This window comes from Saccostrea echinata, unplaced genomic scaffold, assembly GCF_033153115.1.
Source record: "Saccostrea echinata isolate AGI-Se365-2 ecotype Australia unplaced genomic scaffold, CSIRO_AGI_Sech_v1 ptg000002l, whole genome shotgun sequence".
Classification (NCBI taxonomy): domain Eukaryota; kingdom Metazoa; phylum Mollusca; class Bivalvia; order Ostreida; family Ostreidae; genus Saccostrea; species Saccostrea echinata.
In genome coordinates, this window is record NW_026889751.1 from 3,611,854 (window position 1) to 3,627,884 (window position 16,031).

A 16,031-nucleotide genomic window follows, 5' to 3' on the forward strand; every position below is an offset into this window, starting at 1 on the left:
GGTCACGGTGCTGGTGTTAAGTGCGTGACTCTGTTGATTATATGGTGAAAGTGAATTCATTCTTAATTTTCTTTTCTCTGCCACTGTGTATTAAGCGTACAAACTTATTGAATGGTTATGATGAGTAAGGGTGCCTCTTCCAAAATTTATGGAAAATTCGTGGTCCCTTGATCAGGAGTTCCGGTGTTAGAGAAGGGCTTTTTTGATCTTACATAGTGAAAATCATTCATTCTTTCGAAAATGTTCTCATATTCCCTATGTATTAAACAGGTGAACTAAGTGCATGGCTATGATGTCCCCTGTCCCCCTGGGGTTTGAGGGGTAGGGCCAAAACATGCAATCAAAATTATATAATCTTTTAAATTCTTCTTCTCTACTCCAGGACACCAAGAAGTAAGTCAAAATGTGCACTGAGCCCTCTACCAAAATTGTAAAATCGATGGCCACAGAGTAAGGGATTCTGGGTTGATGGTGGGGCACTTGATCATAAAGTGTAAATACAATTATAATTCATTAAAATGCCACTGGGCATGGATCCTTCATTCAACAATGGAGTGATCAGTGGAATCAACGGGACTTCGCAAAACTCGTCCCTTAACATACAGTTTCAAGGTAGTCAATTACATGTACAACCTTATATGCCACAAAGTCCACAAGGACAATTTGCAGGTTTTCTGTCGCCAATACAAACCCAATCGAACACTGTTCCTCAGAGTATTGATATGCGCGAAACTCTAACAGTTATATGCAACAAACTTGAATATGTGTCATCTAAACTAAATACCCTGGATCATATAGATAAAAGGTTAAGTGACCTTGAACGAAATGTAAGTAGTGTTAATCAAGAACTCAAAGAACTGAAAAATATGAAAATTAAAGTTGAAGACATTGAGAAGGGAATGAACCATATAGCAGTACAATATGATGAGCAACAAAAGGCTGTGAAGGAAATCGAGCGGACAGTGAAAGAAATAGACAAAAGGTCGACCTCAACATTGAAAGAACATGAAGCGATGCGTGAAGAACTCAAAGCAGTACGGTTAGACTTGAGTGACCTTAAAGAACGTCACCTAGATTTACAGACAAGGTCAATGAGGGATAACCTAATATTTGACGGGATACCAGAAACTCATGATGAAGACGCAGAGACTTTGATAAAAAACTTTTATTATTAAGAACGAGCTGAATATCACAGACAACATTGAATTCCATTGGGTGCATAGAATGGGGAGGAAGGGTGGAACCAGACCGCAACCGATAGTTGCAAAATTTGTGCTGCACAAAGACCGAGAAAGAGTTAGACGTGCAGCCCCTTGATCTTTAGCTGACAAGCCATATGGAATTAACGAACAATTTCCGAAAGAAATCAATAAACGGCGTAAACAACTATATCCCCAGTACAAAGCCGCCAAAAGACAGGGGAAAAGGGCTACACTTGTTGTTGACAAGCTTTTCGTCGAGGGACAATTGGTGCCATTACAGACCAACCATTTAGGAGACCGATTATCATTTCCAGCATTTGAAAACCGCGCGGCGCCGCCGCCGCAGACAGCGCACGTAAACATCAGGAATGCGAATACGCACTAGGATAACCAAGGAGAACTGCACAAACAGGAACTTGCAATGTGTTAGCACTGGTTCTCTGCCCTTGATTCCAGTCGCTGCCGCTAGGAATTACAATTGGTTTTTCAGGGCGCTTGCGCCCGTTAACCAATGTCAGGGTACCAGTCTAGCAATGTGTAAACAATGAGACCACTCGGCACACCTCGGCCGATTCGTACCTCATCAAGTTTGATGAAGGTGACGGAATCAGCCGAGGTTTGCCGAATGCAATGAGACGAAAAACTCTCTCAACACGTTGAAAATAATTAGTCTAAACGTTTGCGGACTCACATCAAAATTACAAAATCCTGAATTTATCGAATTTATAAATGAAAATGATATTATTTGTCTAACAGAAACAAAAACAGATAATGCTGATAATATAGAAATTAGAAATTTTAATGCCTTTTGTAAACATAGATTATCGTTGTCCTCGAGAAAATCAGGTGGGATTGTTGTATATGTTAGAGATATTTATTCTAAATGTGTTACTATAATAGAAAATGAATGTGAACATGTATTGTGGATAAGATTATTAGGGAAAGCTTTTAATTTCCAAAATAATGTAATTATTGGTACTGTTTACATCCCACCCATAAATTCTCGGTTTTCTACAATAGATATTTTTGATGAAATAGAAAGAGAAACATGTAATTTTATTGAAAGTTCTGGTAGCATTTGTCTAATCGGCGATTTTAATAGTAGGGTTGCTATGGAGAAAGATTTTTTTGAAAATATCAACTCTCATAATAATGATCATTCATTTTCAAATGACATAATTGATGAAAATATTTTTCTTAGTGATTCATGTGATGTTTCAAACCTTGAAAAATACGGATTATCTGTTAATAGAAAGTCAAAAGACAAAACATTAAACCAATCTGGTAAAAAATTGTTAACTTTGTGCAAAAATTGTAATATTTTCATACTAAATGGAAGATGTAACACTGATGTAAATGGTGAATTCACTTGCAAAAACTGCAGTATAGTAGACTACTGCATTGCAAATATTAACTTTATCAAACATGTTTCAGAAATATGTGTTTTACCATTTTCTACATTGTACTCAGATGTGCATAATCCAATAACGGTAAAAATGAGAATGTATCCTGAACCAATGAATCCAACTATAGAAAATATCCCATGACATATGATTGTAATAATCAATCAGAAAAAGCTAAGAGGTGGAATAGTGATGAGAAAGTAATTTACCAAAACTGTGTTGAAAATAAAGCTAGTAAAATTGAAAGTTTAGAAGATGAACTTTTAAACTGTGGTGAAATTTCTTTAGATTTTATTGATAATATTGTTGAAAAAGCTGGTGAAGTTTTAGTTGGAAGTGCTAAGGAAGATCTTCAACACGAACTGAATATTTTTAACAATTATTGTAAATGATGGCATCTGAAAGCTAACACTAATAAAACTAAGGTTGTTATCTTTGGAAAAGGCAATCCAAGAATTGAAAAACCATTTACATTAAATGGTAATATATTAGAAATTATTGATAATTTTAAATATTTAGGTGTAAATTTTTGTAAAAATGGTTCATTTAATACAAATATTAAGGAATTATTTCAAAAAGCAACAAAAGCTATGTATGGTGTTATAGGAAAATGTAGAAAACACAACCTTACTGTAGAATGTACATTAGATATGTTTGACAAAATTGTAAAGCCTGTATTTTTATATGGATGTGAAGTATGGGGTTATAATCAGTCACCATTAGTTGAAAAGTTGCATTTAAAATTTTGTAAACATATTTTACATGTAAAATCATCTACACCAAATTTTATGGTATACGGTGAATTAGGTAGATACCCTCTTTCAATTAATATTAAGGTAAGAATGATAAGTTTTTGGTGTAAATTATCTCTTTCACAAGGTGATAAATTATCATCAAATCTGTTAATTGTTTTGAAGAACTAGAATAGTCCATGGTGTAACTTTATCAAATCTATACTGAATGAATGTGGGCTTTCTTATATCTGGCAAACTTGCCAACCAGTGCATGTATCTTGGCTGAAGAAAGTAGTTTTTAACACTCTGTATGATCAGTTTAATCAGTCATGGTACAGTGAAATGTTTAATTCACCTAAAGGTCTTAATTACAGAATATATAAAACTTCATTTTGTTTAGAAAAGTATTTAGTATCTTTGCCTTGTAAGTACTGGAAATTATTATGTAGGTTAACTTGTAATAATAAATTGCCGATTGAAGTTGGGAGATGGCAAAATGTACCAAGAGAGAATAGAATTTGTAAGTTATGTTCAAAAAATGAAATTGGTGATGAATATCATTACTTATTCAATTGTAATGATCCATTTATTCTGAAATCAAGATTATCACTAATATCAAAGTATTACTATTTATATCCAAATGTGTATAAGTTTGATCAACTTTTTAATACAAAAAATACAGTTAAATTGATAAAACTGTGTAAATTTATAAAAATTATCTGTGAGAGAGTTGGCTCTCCTGGTTAGGTCATTGTTAGTTTTTTGACTTTGTACTTTTTCTGTTTCACGGATGCACATATGTTTAACTATATTTGTAATCTGTCTCTACACTGTACTTAATGTCAGTTTATGAGAATAAATTCATTGTCATTGTCATTGCCCTGTACATTTAGCAGACAATCTAAATGCACGGTTATGATGTCACACTTTCATCTATCAGTTTATTTTGTTTTATTATATACTTTACATGGGTGTATTTTACTCAGGTGACCATTAAGACACGTGGGCCTCTTGTTATGTACTGTTTTAAATGTATGTGATTTTTAAGCTCACCTGTTGGTGTATCATTAATTATTTTTCAAAGACAAGTAACCCGCTACGGCCCGTGCAACAATCACGTATGTCATTTTGCTCAAGGGCCATGCAATCCAATTCAAACTATTCGTGTCCGTCATAAGATTGTGGTCAAAACATCCAATTTAATCACTTTACCTGGACTGTAGTGTTTGGGTGTTTTGTTATAAGAAAATGTGATGACCTCAAATTTAGACCGTTAAAAACGAAGTCATAAATCGGCTGAAACATGTTTATTTATGGTTTGGTTTCAAAAATAGTGAGAGATAACAAGGATAAGGCAATAGTTATTTCTTAGAATGGCAGTAATGATCGGAGACAAATATTTCATTTTGGTGGAAAGGAAAAAGAAATAACTGAGTAGATAAACGAACATTTATATATTGTTCATGCGTTAAGTAATGTTAATATGCCCTCATTTTCGGGTTACGTTTTGTCTGTAGTCTCCTACATAGTTAAGAGTTTTATGATTTAAATCAGCAAATTCCAGAATAAATTACATCGCTCTTTTTACAATTTAAAGAGTTTTAACATGTTTATGTTTCTACAGGTTGCTTGGAACACAAAGGAAATTGACTGGTATCCGTTTTTGTTTATTGCTTCGACGCCATCGCTAATCCCGCCAGATTGCTGTCCTATTCTTCTCTCTTTTTCTTCCTTTCGAATTTCGTGTACAAAATTCTACTTTGATTGCCATAGTCTGGTTTTCAAATATTATCATAAAATATAGAGCTTTGAAAATGTAAAAAAAAAAAAAAGAGTCAATGAATGAGTTTGAGGCCAGTATACATATGGGCATAAAATATGCAATGAAAAATGCTTCGTTCTTCCTCGTAATTTCATGAGCGACAATACATACTAAATTTTAGATAAAATACCCCTCTAAACTATCAGGAGTAGTAAATTTAAATAAATAAAGTCCTTTACTTTTCAAGAATTGTATCACAACATACTTGTTAGATTTGTTCAATTAATCAAAGTGATTTATGCAAAGACGGAAACAAATTACGGTAAAGTAGCGCCAAATAAATTAGATTAAACCTACCTTTGATTTTTTTTTCAAATTAATCGTTTTTGTCCGTTCTGAAGAAAAATAACATCGTTCAAATTAAAAAAACAAAACTGTCATGTTGCATTTAGATGTCAAAACAATCTTGAGAAATAAAATAAAATAAATGACCGTCCGTTTGAAAATTTAAGGGAATCCCCTCCTTTTCTCAACATCGACCGGTCAAATGTGTAAAATACTGATCAACAGATCTGGCGACAGGAAAAGTTTGTTGAGACTCGGCATAACTTACTTGCTCACAAAATTCGTTTTTTTTTTTGCAACAAGAACCGTTTGTTTATCAGGCGCGGATCCAGGAATTTTTTCCAGGGGGTGTGGGGGTGGGGGTGGGGTGGATTCCACCCCGGTCAAAAAATGTCCAATCAAGAAAAGATCTTGACAAGCAAAAAACAAACAAACAAACAAACAATTACAAACAAAACAAACGTTATGGCCATTCCGCGGCGATGTTGGTGGGGTCGACGTTTTTTTTTTTTGGGGGGGGGGGGGGGGTAAAGTCATTTTTTATTTGCTCCAGTATATACTTTTAGTAACTCTGCAAATTCAAGGGGGGGGGTGGATCCCCCCCGGACCCCCCTCTAGATCCGGGCATGTTTATTTGTTTTGTTTTTTCTTGTTTGTTTGTAAACTTAGTATCAGAATTTAACAATAATGTAGTATATTGTGTATGAGTAAGTAATGGTACAATTCTACAATTTTGTATTGTGTCATATTAAATACACACATTTTAAAACCAGAGAGAGAGAGTGAGAGAGAGAGATTTGTATATTCCCATCCCTGTGATGGATACATCATATTATTTCCAGACATCACTAGAAATCTGCCCATACAAAATCCAACTTCATTCATTGATTTCGATTTGTGGATATATAGATAATTAAATAGTACTTCGTATTTCGACGCAATAATTTGCGAACCGGCACAGTAACTATCAAAGAATCGGAGCAGTTTGGTGCATTGTCCTATTGTACTTAACAAAATTTCAAGTATATGCATGAGGGTGAGGTGATATTACTACAGTAAATGGAGGGAAAACCGGAAAACGCATAGTTAATATTTCTTAAAAAAGCTTATAGAGTTATTCCTCTTTGGTCCTGTAGAACTGAGTTTTACTTAACATGTCGCCTAATATTATCATTAAAGACATAAATAAAACTTAAGAATGGTCATCTATTTCTTAAATTTTATACTAGCATTATAATCAAGCGAAGAAAAAAAATCCGCGGATAGTAAGACAACGATAAATAATATTTAACATAAAAGTTAAACTCAATATAAATTCAAATTAAAATGAAAAATCAAATTGAATTTATTAAAAATAATCATCCATTCATACGAGTTTATTTTAACAATCTCCACGTTCACCAAGCCCAAGTCGGTATATCGACCCTAAACTAACGGAACAATCGGGAACATCACACAGGCTTTTCCGTCAAGTCGAGAACAACATCGGCTTTTTCTTTCAAGTAGAGAAAATTTATTAGTAAAAAAAAATTATTGATAGAATTTCATTTCAACAACTCCTGACACTCATGATCAAAAGTAGGTTTACCGATCCCGTTTTATTTTTAAAGACAACTAATGGAACAATCGGAAAATCACATGGCATTTTCCTTCAAGTCGAGAACATCACTGGGCCTTTTCCGTCAAGTCGAGAAAAACCGCGAGGTTTTATGTAGGTTGACGATAGAGGCTGAGTGAATACCGATTTCAGTAGATCATATACATATATATCATTGCTAGTTATAAACAAAGCCATGCTTCTCAAAATTCATAAGACATAACAACGGTTCAGAGTATTCTTGAAAATAGGCCAAAGGTCAAGGTCAGGTGGACTGTATCACTGATATTTTTCAACATGTCTTTTGACAAACAGTGCACTTGCCTAATAGCAAAACTTACCTCTGAAAAGGTCAAAGAATATGTGAAAATCGGTAATATGGTATATTTTGAAAAGTAGGTCAAAGATCAAGTTCAAAGGTCACGAGGTCGGTAACCCTGGTATTTCACAAAAGCCATTCTTCCAAGCAATAGATGAGCCAAATTTCAAATCCCAACCTTAAACAGTTCTCAAGATATAAGGTGTGCCAGGCAAAGTGATTTTTAAGTGTAGTTCTGCTCTACAGGCGACACAAAAATATGTTAATCTGCAAAAATCTCTTAGGACTGCAGTTTCAGTTTCTTGAAAAAACTATAACTCTGTCTTGTATAGAGACTTTCAAGTCGTTTGATAAAGGACCATGATTTAACGTGAACCTCACATTAAATTTAACAAGCTAATTCAGAGAATTTGTGTCCCCCGCCTAAGGAAAAAAGACCATACGCGGATCTAGAGGGGGAGGGGGCGGATCCCCTGGATCTACAGAGTTATTAAATGTATATACTGAAGCAAATAAAAAATGACTTTGGACCCCCCCCCCTCACCAGAAAACGTGGACCTCTTTTAAGAAATATGTTTTTCGCGGTTGGGGAAGGAGTTTAGGTTGTTTTTTCTAAAATTATTATTAATTTTTGCTCGTCAAGAAATTTTTTGGGTTGGATACATTTGGGAAAGGAGTTTAGGTTTTTAATTTTTTTTCTTTTATTATTATTATTGATTTTTTTTTTGTTTGTCTGTGTGTGTGCGTGTGTTTTGCTTGTCAAAATTTCAGGGTTGGAAATTTTTTGACTGGGGAGGAACCCCCTCCCCCTGGAAAAGAATCATGGATCCGCGCCTGGAAGAGGGTGGAAGAAATGGAATAATTTCTCAGATGGAGAAAGAAAAAAAGGTCAACCTTGACCTTCAGTTTTTGGTCTTAAGGCCACAAAGATTTAAAAGCTAGATTTTCGTCCTAATTTGCTTAAAAATTGGGGCGGGTGGGCGGATTTTATTTTATTTTTTTTTTTTTTGTTACTGTAAACATCTATATAACGATCTTCTTATACAAAATTTTCACATTGTGAATGCCAATATGGATAAATAGTTTTGTTTATTTATTCTGTAAAATGGCCTTTTTCTAAATATATAATTATATTTTTTTCGTTTGACCAACAAATACTGGTGCTTTGTCTGAAAATATCACAGATTTCCACTGTCCTTTTAGTTCTTGACGCGTTCGATATTGTCAAAATTTTACACAACAGAGGGTGTCTAATTTAGTCTTTACTAAACAGTTCTAATAGATTTACCATAGGACTTAACGTGATCAATAGAAGAAAAATATTTATTGAATTTTGAATGTGTGAAGATGCATAAAGCATACAAAATTGATTGCTTTGAGGAAGAACAAACAGCAATGTGCAAGTTAACTGCAGGTTCGATTCTAATATGAATTTCAATAACAGATTTATCTATGGTGAGTAGCAATACCTAGTGTTATACGTTTTATTCAATAAAAAAAATATTCACTAGAGTAAAATTAATTTATTTCGAGTTTGATACCAACAAAGTACTTTTACTTCAAGAGTTATTGATTTTTACTGGAGTATAAATAATTTTACTGGAGTATAAATAATTTTACTGAGGTAAAAATAATTTTACTAAAGTAGTATTTAATTGTGAGTATAGCAATTGTCAGTATTTTATTTTAACTGCAGTAAAAATAATTTTATTGCTGTAAAGATGAATATTTAGTAACATATTCATCCAAAGGCAGACTGTATGTATTATCACGATGAAAATTTTACTGTTATAAGAGATTTTTCTAGTTTCTAAAATTAAGTTACTGTTTTGTGTTTTTTTGAACAACTCTTTCAAAATTCTTGAGCTTTTCAAATCATTTTCTTTATTGAATTTACGACTCTTAATCTTTATTGAATTAAAACATCGGCGATTTCAGATAATCCAAGCCAATTGGGTTTAACACCTGTCATCGTTTGATATTGCTAAATTATCTTTATGCAAAATAACATCAAAAGGACGATAATCTGGCCCTCAATTATTTTAAGGGTTTACTCAAGTGTCAAAACCTTTATCTATTTATCTCCAAATGTCATTTTTACACATGTCACTCTATAATTGTTATATACACTGTATACTGTTGAATTTGGTTTGGATGAGCAGTCGGAATCGGACAGCCGTCCCGAGTACACCGACCTGTATCAAAATTTGTCAGTTCCATATTAAAAGTTAAAACGCTGGTTGGAGTTTGTCTCTAATCTGTTTAATAAGACTCATAGATAGAAAGGAGCGCAGATCGTGGCTGACAGAATCCGTGAGCGGCATCGTCAGGGAACTCAAAGAGAAGTTCTTCAAGCGAGAAATAAGACGTTCATATTTCTACATAGTCTTATTTTAGCACAGCCTGAGTGTTGATCGGGCGAGATAATTTTTTTTTTTAAATTGTGCTAATTGGTGGAGAATCCGGGTACAACACCACCTCTCATGAAGCTAAGCGAGTATTCCCCAAATCTCAAAGTTTCCGAGGACGACCAGCTTTAACATTGGACTGGCATGCAGTTCCGACCACAGTGGCAGGTTTCAGCGCCGCTTTGCAGCAGATGTAACAGACGGCATTACTCCGTCTGCAACGCCTTGGAGAAACGCTGCCATAGATGTGGAGAAGAGGGACACTTTAGCAGAGTGTGCGGAGAACGTTCGTGCCGCGCTGTAAAATCGGATGCAAAGAGGAAAAGGGACACCGAACGACTGCAGGATTACAACAGCAGGAAAAGGTTGTTCCGGGTACTTCCGTTTGCAAACATAAGTGATTCCAAATTTAAAGAGTGTGTCAATTTAAAGTCAGTGTTTTCATCAGAAGTTCAGTCCGTGGTAAAAGATCTCCAATATACAAAAGCGCTAATGAAAATGGACATTGAAATCCTAGAATGGAAATTGCAGAAACAGTCAAAGTCGAACGAGGAAAAAGATCAACAGATAAAACTGTATTCTACATACTTAAACTATGCCGTGTCAGATCTAAAGAAACTTTCCGGACTTGTTTCCCATTACAACTGGCTTCTGGAAAATTATGAAATGGAACACATCGTACTGCGATCAATCAAACAGAACTGTATGTGTAAAAGAGATGTTGAAAACAGTAAACTTGTCCGAAGGGAATATAGACAGTTTAAAGATTCTGAATTATACAAAGAAATTTTGAACACTAAATTTTGAATATTTACTATTGCACAATGTTAATTTTATATTTACATGTGTATATTTTTTTTAAGTTTGAGGACAAACTTTTTGTGGCAAGGGGAGAATTGTCATATACAAATTTAAATTGAAAAATTCTAAATTTTTGTATAGGACAGATTATCACGATGAAAATTTTACTGTTATAAGAGATTTTTCTAGTTTCTAAAATTAAGTTACTGTTTTGTGTTTTTTTGAACAACTCTTTCAAAATTCTTGAGCTTTTCAAATCATTTTCTTTATTGAATTTACGACTCTTAATCTTTATTGAATTAAAACATCGGCGATTTCAGATAATCCAAGCCAATTGGGTTTAACACCTGTCATCGTTTGATATTGCTAAATTATCTTTATGCAAAATAACATCAAAAGGACGATAATCTGGCCCTCAATTATTTTAAGGGTTTACTCAAGTGTCAAAACCTTTATCTATTTATCTCCAAATGTCATTTTTACACATGTCACTCTATAATTGTTATATATACTGTTGAATTTGTTTTGGATGAGCAGTCGGAATCGGACAGCCGTCCCGAGTACACCGACCTGTATCAAAATTTGTCAGTTCCATATTAAAAGTTAAAACGCTGGTTGGAGTTTGTCTCTAATCTGTTTAATAAGACTCATAGATAGAAAGGAGCGCAGATCGTGGCTGACAGAATCCGTGAGCGGCATCGTCAGGGAACTCAAAGAGAAGTTCTTCAAGCGAGAAATAAGACGTTCATATTTCTACATAGTCTTATTTTAGCACAGCCTGAGTGTTGATCGGGCGAGATTTTTTTTTAGAAAAAAAAGTGTGCTAATTAATTGTCATATACAAATTTAAATTGAAAAATTTCTAAATTTTTGTATAGGACAGTATGCTTCAAAACAAATTAGTATTACAATTACAAACAGGGCAAAATGATCTGCAATTAACTGGAATGGCAAAACGAAACCCAAAGGAAACTGAGAGAAGAAAATGACGTGAATGTACACGTACACCTGTATTTAATTTTTCTTTTCTTACGCTTTTTTTGGCACTTGCAAAATGGGAATAATGTAAAAGTAAATTATTGCAGAACAAATAAAATTCAATAAATAAAAATCATCCGAATAAACTTTTCACGTAGCAGTTATAAAAAGAAGGTAGCAGGCAAAAAATTTATTTAACCAGAATTAGTTTTCACTTTTTATATAGATCTGGGTACATATTCAGCATTATTTTTTTTCTGTTGTTGTTGAACTAGTAGTATTGAAAATTCGAACCGGATCCACTCCCATTAATAATTGAACCACCTGGTTTGTGCATTTTATACAATTCTGAATGTGAATAAATAAATAAATAAAATAAAATAAAATCATAATATATATATATATATATATATATATATATATATATATATATATATATATATATATATATATATATATATATATATATATATATATATATACCAAATCACTCGTATCAATTGTCCTTTTGTTTTCCAGCTCGACAGCTGTTATATTTAAAAACTTGAGTGTGTTTGACAGATGGTGTTATACATTATACAAATGGTTAAATGAACCATTAGACGGCAGCCACGAACTGGATACTAACACAAAAGCAGGGATGATACGATATCCGATATCAAAATCTTACATTGACCTCTAAATCATGTTGAATAAATCCGGACTTCAGGATTTGTGTTATAATTGATTAATCCATAAACGCATAAATATTTATATTGACTGAATGGGAAATATTTATATTGACTGAATGGGAAATCTGAAAACAGGAAACTTTTTTTGCCCAAAAAATTTTTGTGCTTAATTGACATAAAATGATCATAGCATAGTGTATTTGATCCTGAAAGTAGCTTCCTGCTTCATGTTCAAACAGCTTTTCAACATTCGAAATGACATATAGCTGCTGCATGGATCGATAGTGGGAACTGCTGCTTTCCGCAATGGCTAGATGAAAGTTGTCTTTAAAGTCTACCAAGACAACCTCTTGATCGACGCTGGATTGTTTTCAGTAGCTGCTAGACACGAGGAAACCTTCAAGGTACGTACAAATAACATATTTTTTTAAATTCTTTTAAACTTTCACAGTAGTGCATAAAATGAACATTTTTGTATGAACAGAATTTGCTGTTCTAGTCCCCACTGTGACGGTCGACAGATCAGATATGTATTTATATGAGAAATTCGTGATTCACAAATAATGAGTAGTCTTATTTGTATGTTACACTGGTGCCACTGTGGTCAGTAAATTCTCCATGTCTATATATAGAAAAGTATTTACCTACATGAAACAATAGTCTCATGATTCAATAAAATCTGAAATGTAACGTCTCGGTTATTGTTAAATATGGTGCAACATTTCAGAAGAAATGGTGAATTTTACTTCATTTGTAGTGATAAAGGAAATTTTGCTCTTAAAGAAAAGCACCGACCATTTTTCTTCTTAACATTTTTAAAATTATTCATTAGCTATATAGATAATGCTCTTATATAGTTTCTAATATGCAAAGCGCTGTAAATGAACCTTTTACTCCGTATTATTCAGAGACATACCATCAATTTACAAGGAAAAAAAACGGAGATTGCTTTAAAATTACCTTAAAATTACACACAAATCGACCACATAAACTGTAGTATTTTGCTGCAGTTTAGTGGATTTATTTTCTTCCACAGATAGTGCGTTTAAAATTATAATGTCATTAATGATTAACAATATAACAACGTTAAATGGTAACGTTTTAATTTAAACCCATTTTGCATGCTTATATATATATATATATATATATATATATATATATATATATATATATATATATATATATATATATATATATATACACCCCTTGTTGCTACCAAACAATGACAGAAAATCGAAATTCAAATGGTGTTTTATTTCTCAAATGTGTCTTTGAAACACTTCTTACATGCCTAACAATGTGAAATCGATTTTTGAACTTAAACAAACCTAACTGACAAAAAAGTATTGAACCTTCTATACTCTAGATCTCGGAGACAATACTTTCTCTTGCCATTAGTAAATTTCTTCTCCATCGTAAAAGTGCTAACATGAGTGGATATCTAAGGTGATTTATGGACATTCTCGTCATAAGAACATTTTTCAAATTCTTATCAAAACTCTTCTGCACATAGGGAATAAAGGATGGAAGTATGGCATCGGAAGCAAGAAACATAACCGCCGCTCGATATTTTCTTCACATTCTTAAGAGGTAAGCAGTTAAAAAAGTTATAGTAGTTTTACTATCTTCATAATGCAAGTTAGACCAGTCTCTAATTTTTGAAATTGAACAACATCTTGAACTCATATAGTTTGATAGTTTACTAGAGAACAAATTTTCCAATAAACTTTGAAAATATGTGATCATTGGGATGAACATTGGCTGATATGCTGAAAACTTTCTTTGGTCTCGCATGAAATGACTAGATTTTTCTGTTTTCACAGATTGCTCTTTTGTTGAGCATGCGATCATGTGTCCGATTTCTGACATGGCGAAGATGCAGGAATTGCAGGAATTGTCACAGTCCGTGTCTCCTTCTTACAATTCCACTGTTCCTCTGGATTTTTTTTCGTCAACAAAGGACGCCTGTTATTACAGTATTTGCTCATATTTCCAGCATCGAGACAGAAAACCTCCACAAATACTCATATTCCAACAACTTTCCACGGAAGGGATGCCCCCTTTCTCTCAATACTAGTCATTTACAAAATGTCCAGGACTATAATGGTTATACTGTGAATAGAGTTTTATTCCAGTGTGCGCCACCGTTAAACATTTCTAATATTCGAAAGAAGAAACTGGCATTTATGCCTCTTCTTTATCCTCTAGAGCTGGATATTGTACAATTAGTAAAAACACAACTCGAGGGCAAGAAAATAGTCAATGAACCCATCAATCTACATAATTTTAACTATATTCACCAAGGACAAAATATATGTAAAGAATCTAACATATTTCTCATTTTAGTTGTAAAATCTAGAGTGGAAAATTTCTTAAACCGACATGTCATTAGGAAGACTTGGGGCAATATTAGCAATTACGAAGCTGTTAAAATTGTCTTTCTTCTTGGTTTTAACAGAAGTGTGCAAAGACGAGTTGATACTGAGGCTTTGAAATATAGAGACATTGTACAGGAAGATTTTTTGGACAATTACTCGAACAACACATTAAAAACCATTATGGGTTTAAATTGGGTTTCCCATCACTGTCGTAATGCCCAGCTAAGCTTTTACGTAGATGATGACGTTTTTCTTATCGTAAATAATTTCAAAAAATTCAGGAAATCAAGGAACCAAGGTCCTGAAATGATGTTAGGTAAACTTCTGTCTCATTCTGTACCGTACCGGGATAATACGTCAAAATGGTTTGTGTCGTGGGAAGACTATCCATTTGACAAGTACCCTAAATATCTTGCAGGATACGCCTATCTCATGTCAGCGCTTGTTGTTAAGAAATTTGCTCTAGCTATACCTTATATCCAAACTATTTCAATCGATGACACTTATCTTGGTATTGTAGCAGAAAAACTGAAAATTGTGCGCAAAAATCAGCCCGGTTTCCTGATGAAGAAACCTGGACCAGTATCAAACAATGCTGTGACGATGAATTTTCGAAATACATTAGCATATCATCAAATATCGTCCCCTGAGTCTATGATGCAAACGTGGATAGAATATTGTAGAGAAAGTAAATTCTGTTCACCGACGCTTGCTTGAAGGGATGTTGGAGCATTATTATCAGGATACGATAAATTTCTCCCTGTCCTGGAAGAAATTTTTTCACATGTTATTTGTTTTATAAATTATATGGAAATGTGTATCTGCATCGTGCTGGAGCTCGAAGCAAATATATTATGTACAACTTGATTCTGCATTGTTGTACATAGTCTGAAATAGCTGAATGACGAAATAAAATATTTTTTATTAAAATAATTTTGTTGCTGGTAATTTTTTTATTTGCTTATTTTCTTAAAGGGGAATGTGATATTGAACTTACCGATAGAACTACTTGTTAAGATACCATGGCATTGTGTGTAAAGATCTATTATTATCTGACTATTTGTATGGAAATCAATGAAATATCATGATATTAATACTTAAGTTTAGGGCAATCATTTGATTTTAGAGTAACTATTATTTGAAATTGACAAAAACACAGTTGCACACATTTGTCTGCTGTCTTGACGAGTTTTCGGTTGAAACCTGATTATTTAACGTAAAATGACATTTGAACCAGTGGTTCATGTGAGTCTTCCTGTGATTTTTCACCACCTGTTTGTCTATATATGTCATGCTCTATTTTGATTTAGTGGATGGCCTTAAAATAAATTTTATTATCTTGCTTCATTTGGGGTGTTATTAATGTCATAACTTGGTAATTAATTTGTACAAAATTGTTGCATGTACCATATTGTATCCTTATCATGACATAG

At 33.4% G+C, this 16,031-nt stretch overlaps 2 protein-coding genes across 2 annotated transcripts; both read left to right on the plus strand.

The window, feature by feature from the left end:
* The first annotated feature begins 9,765 nt into the window (after positions 1-9,765).
* On the plus strand, positions 9,766-10,585 carry LOC133178355 (uncharacterized). Its single transcript, XM_061313087.1, has one exon. It carries the CDS (start codon positions 9,915-9,917, stop codon positions 10,575-10,577), a length of 663 nt encoding a protein of 220 aa, XP_061169071.1. The 5' UTR covers positions 9,766-9,914; the 3' UTR covers positions 10,578-10,585.
* Positions 10,586-12,537: 1,952 nt separating this feature from the next.
* LOC133178356 (beta-1,3-galactosyltransferase brn-like) lies at positions 12,538-15,654 on the plus strand. The gene is made up of 3 exons (XM_061313088.1): positions 12,538-12,624; positions 13,734-13,810; positions 14,044-15,654. Exon 3 carries the CDS (start codon positions 14,062-14,064, stop codon positions 15,313-15,315), a length of 1,254 nt encoding a protein of 417 aa, XP_061169072.1. The 5' UTR covers positions 12,538-12,624; positions 13,734-13,810; positions 14,044-14,061; the 3' UTR covers positions 15,316-15,654.
* The last annotated feature ends 377 nt before the right edge of the window (positions 15,655-16,031 follow it).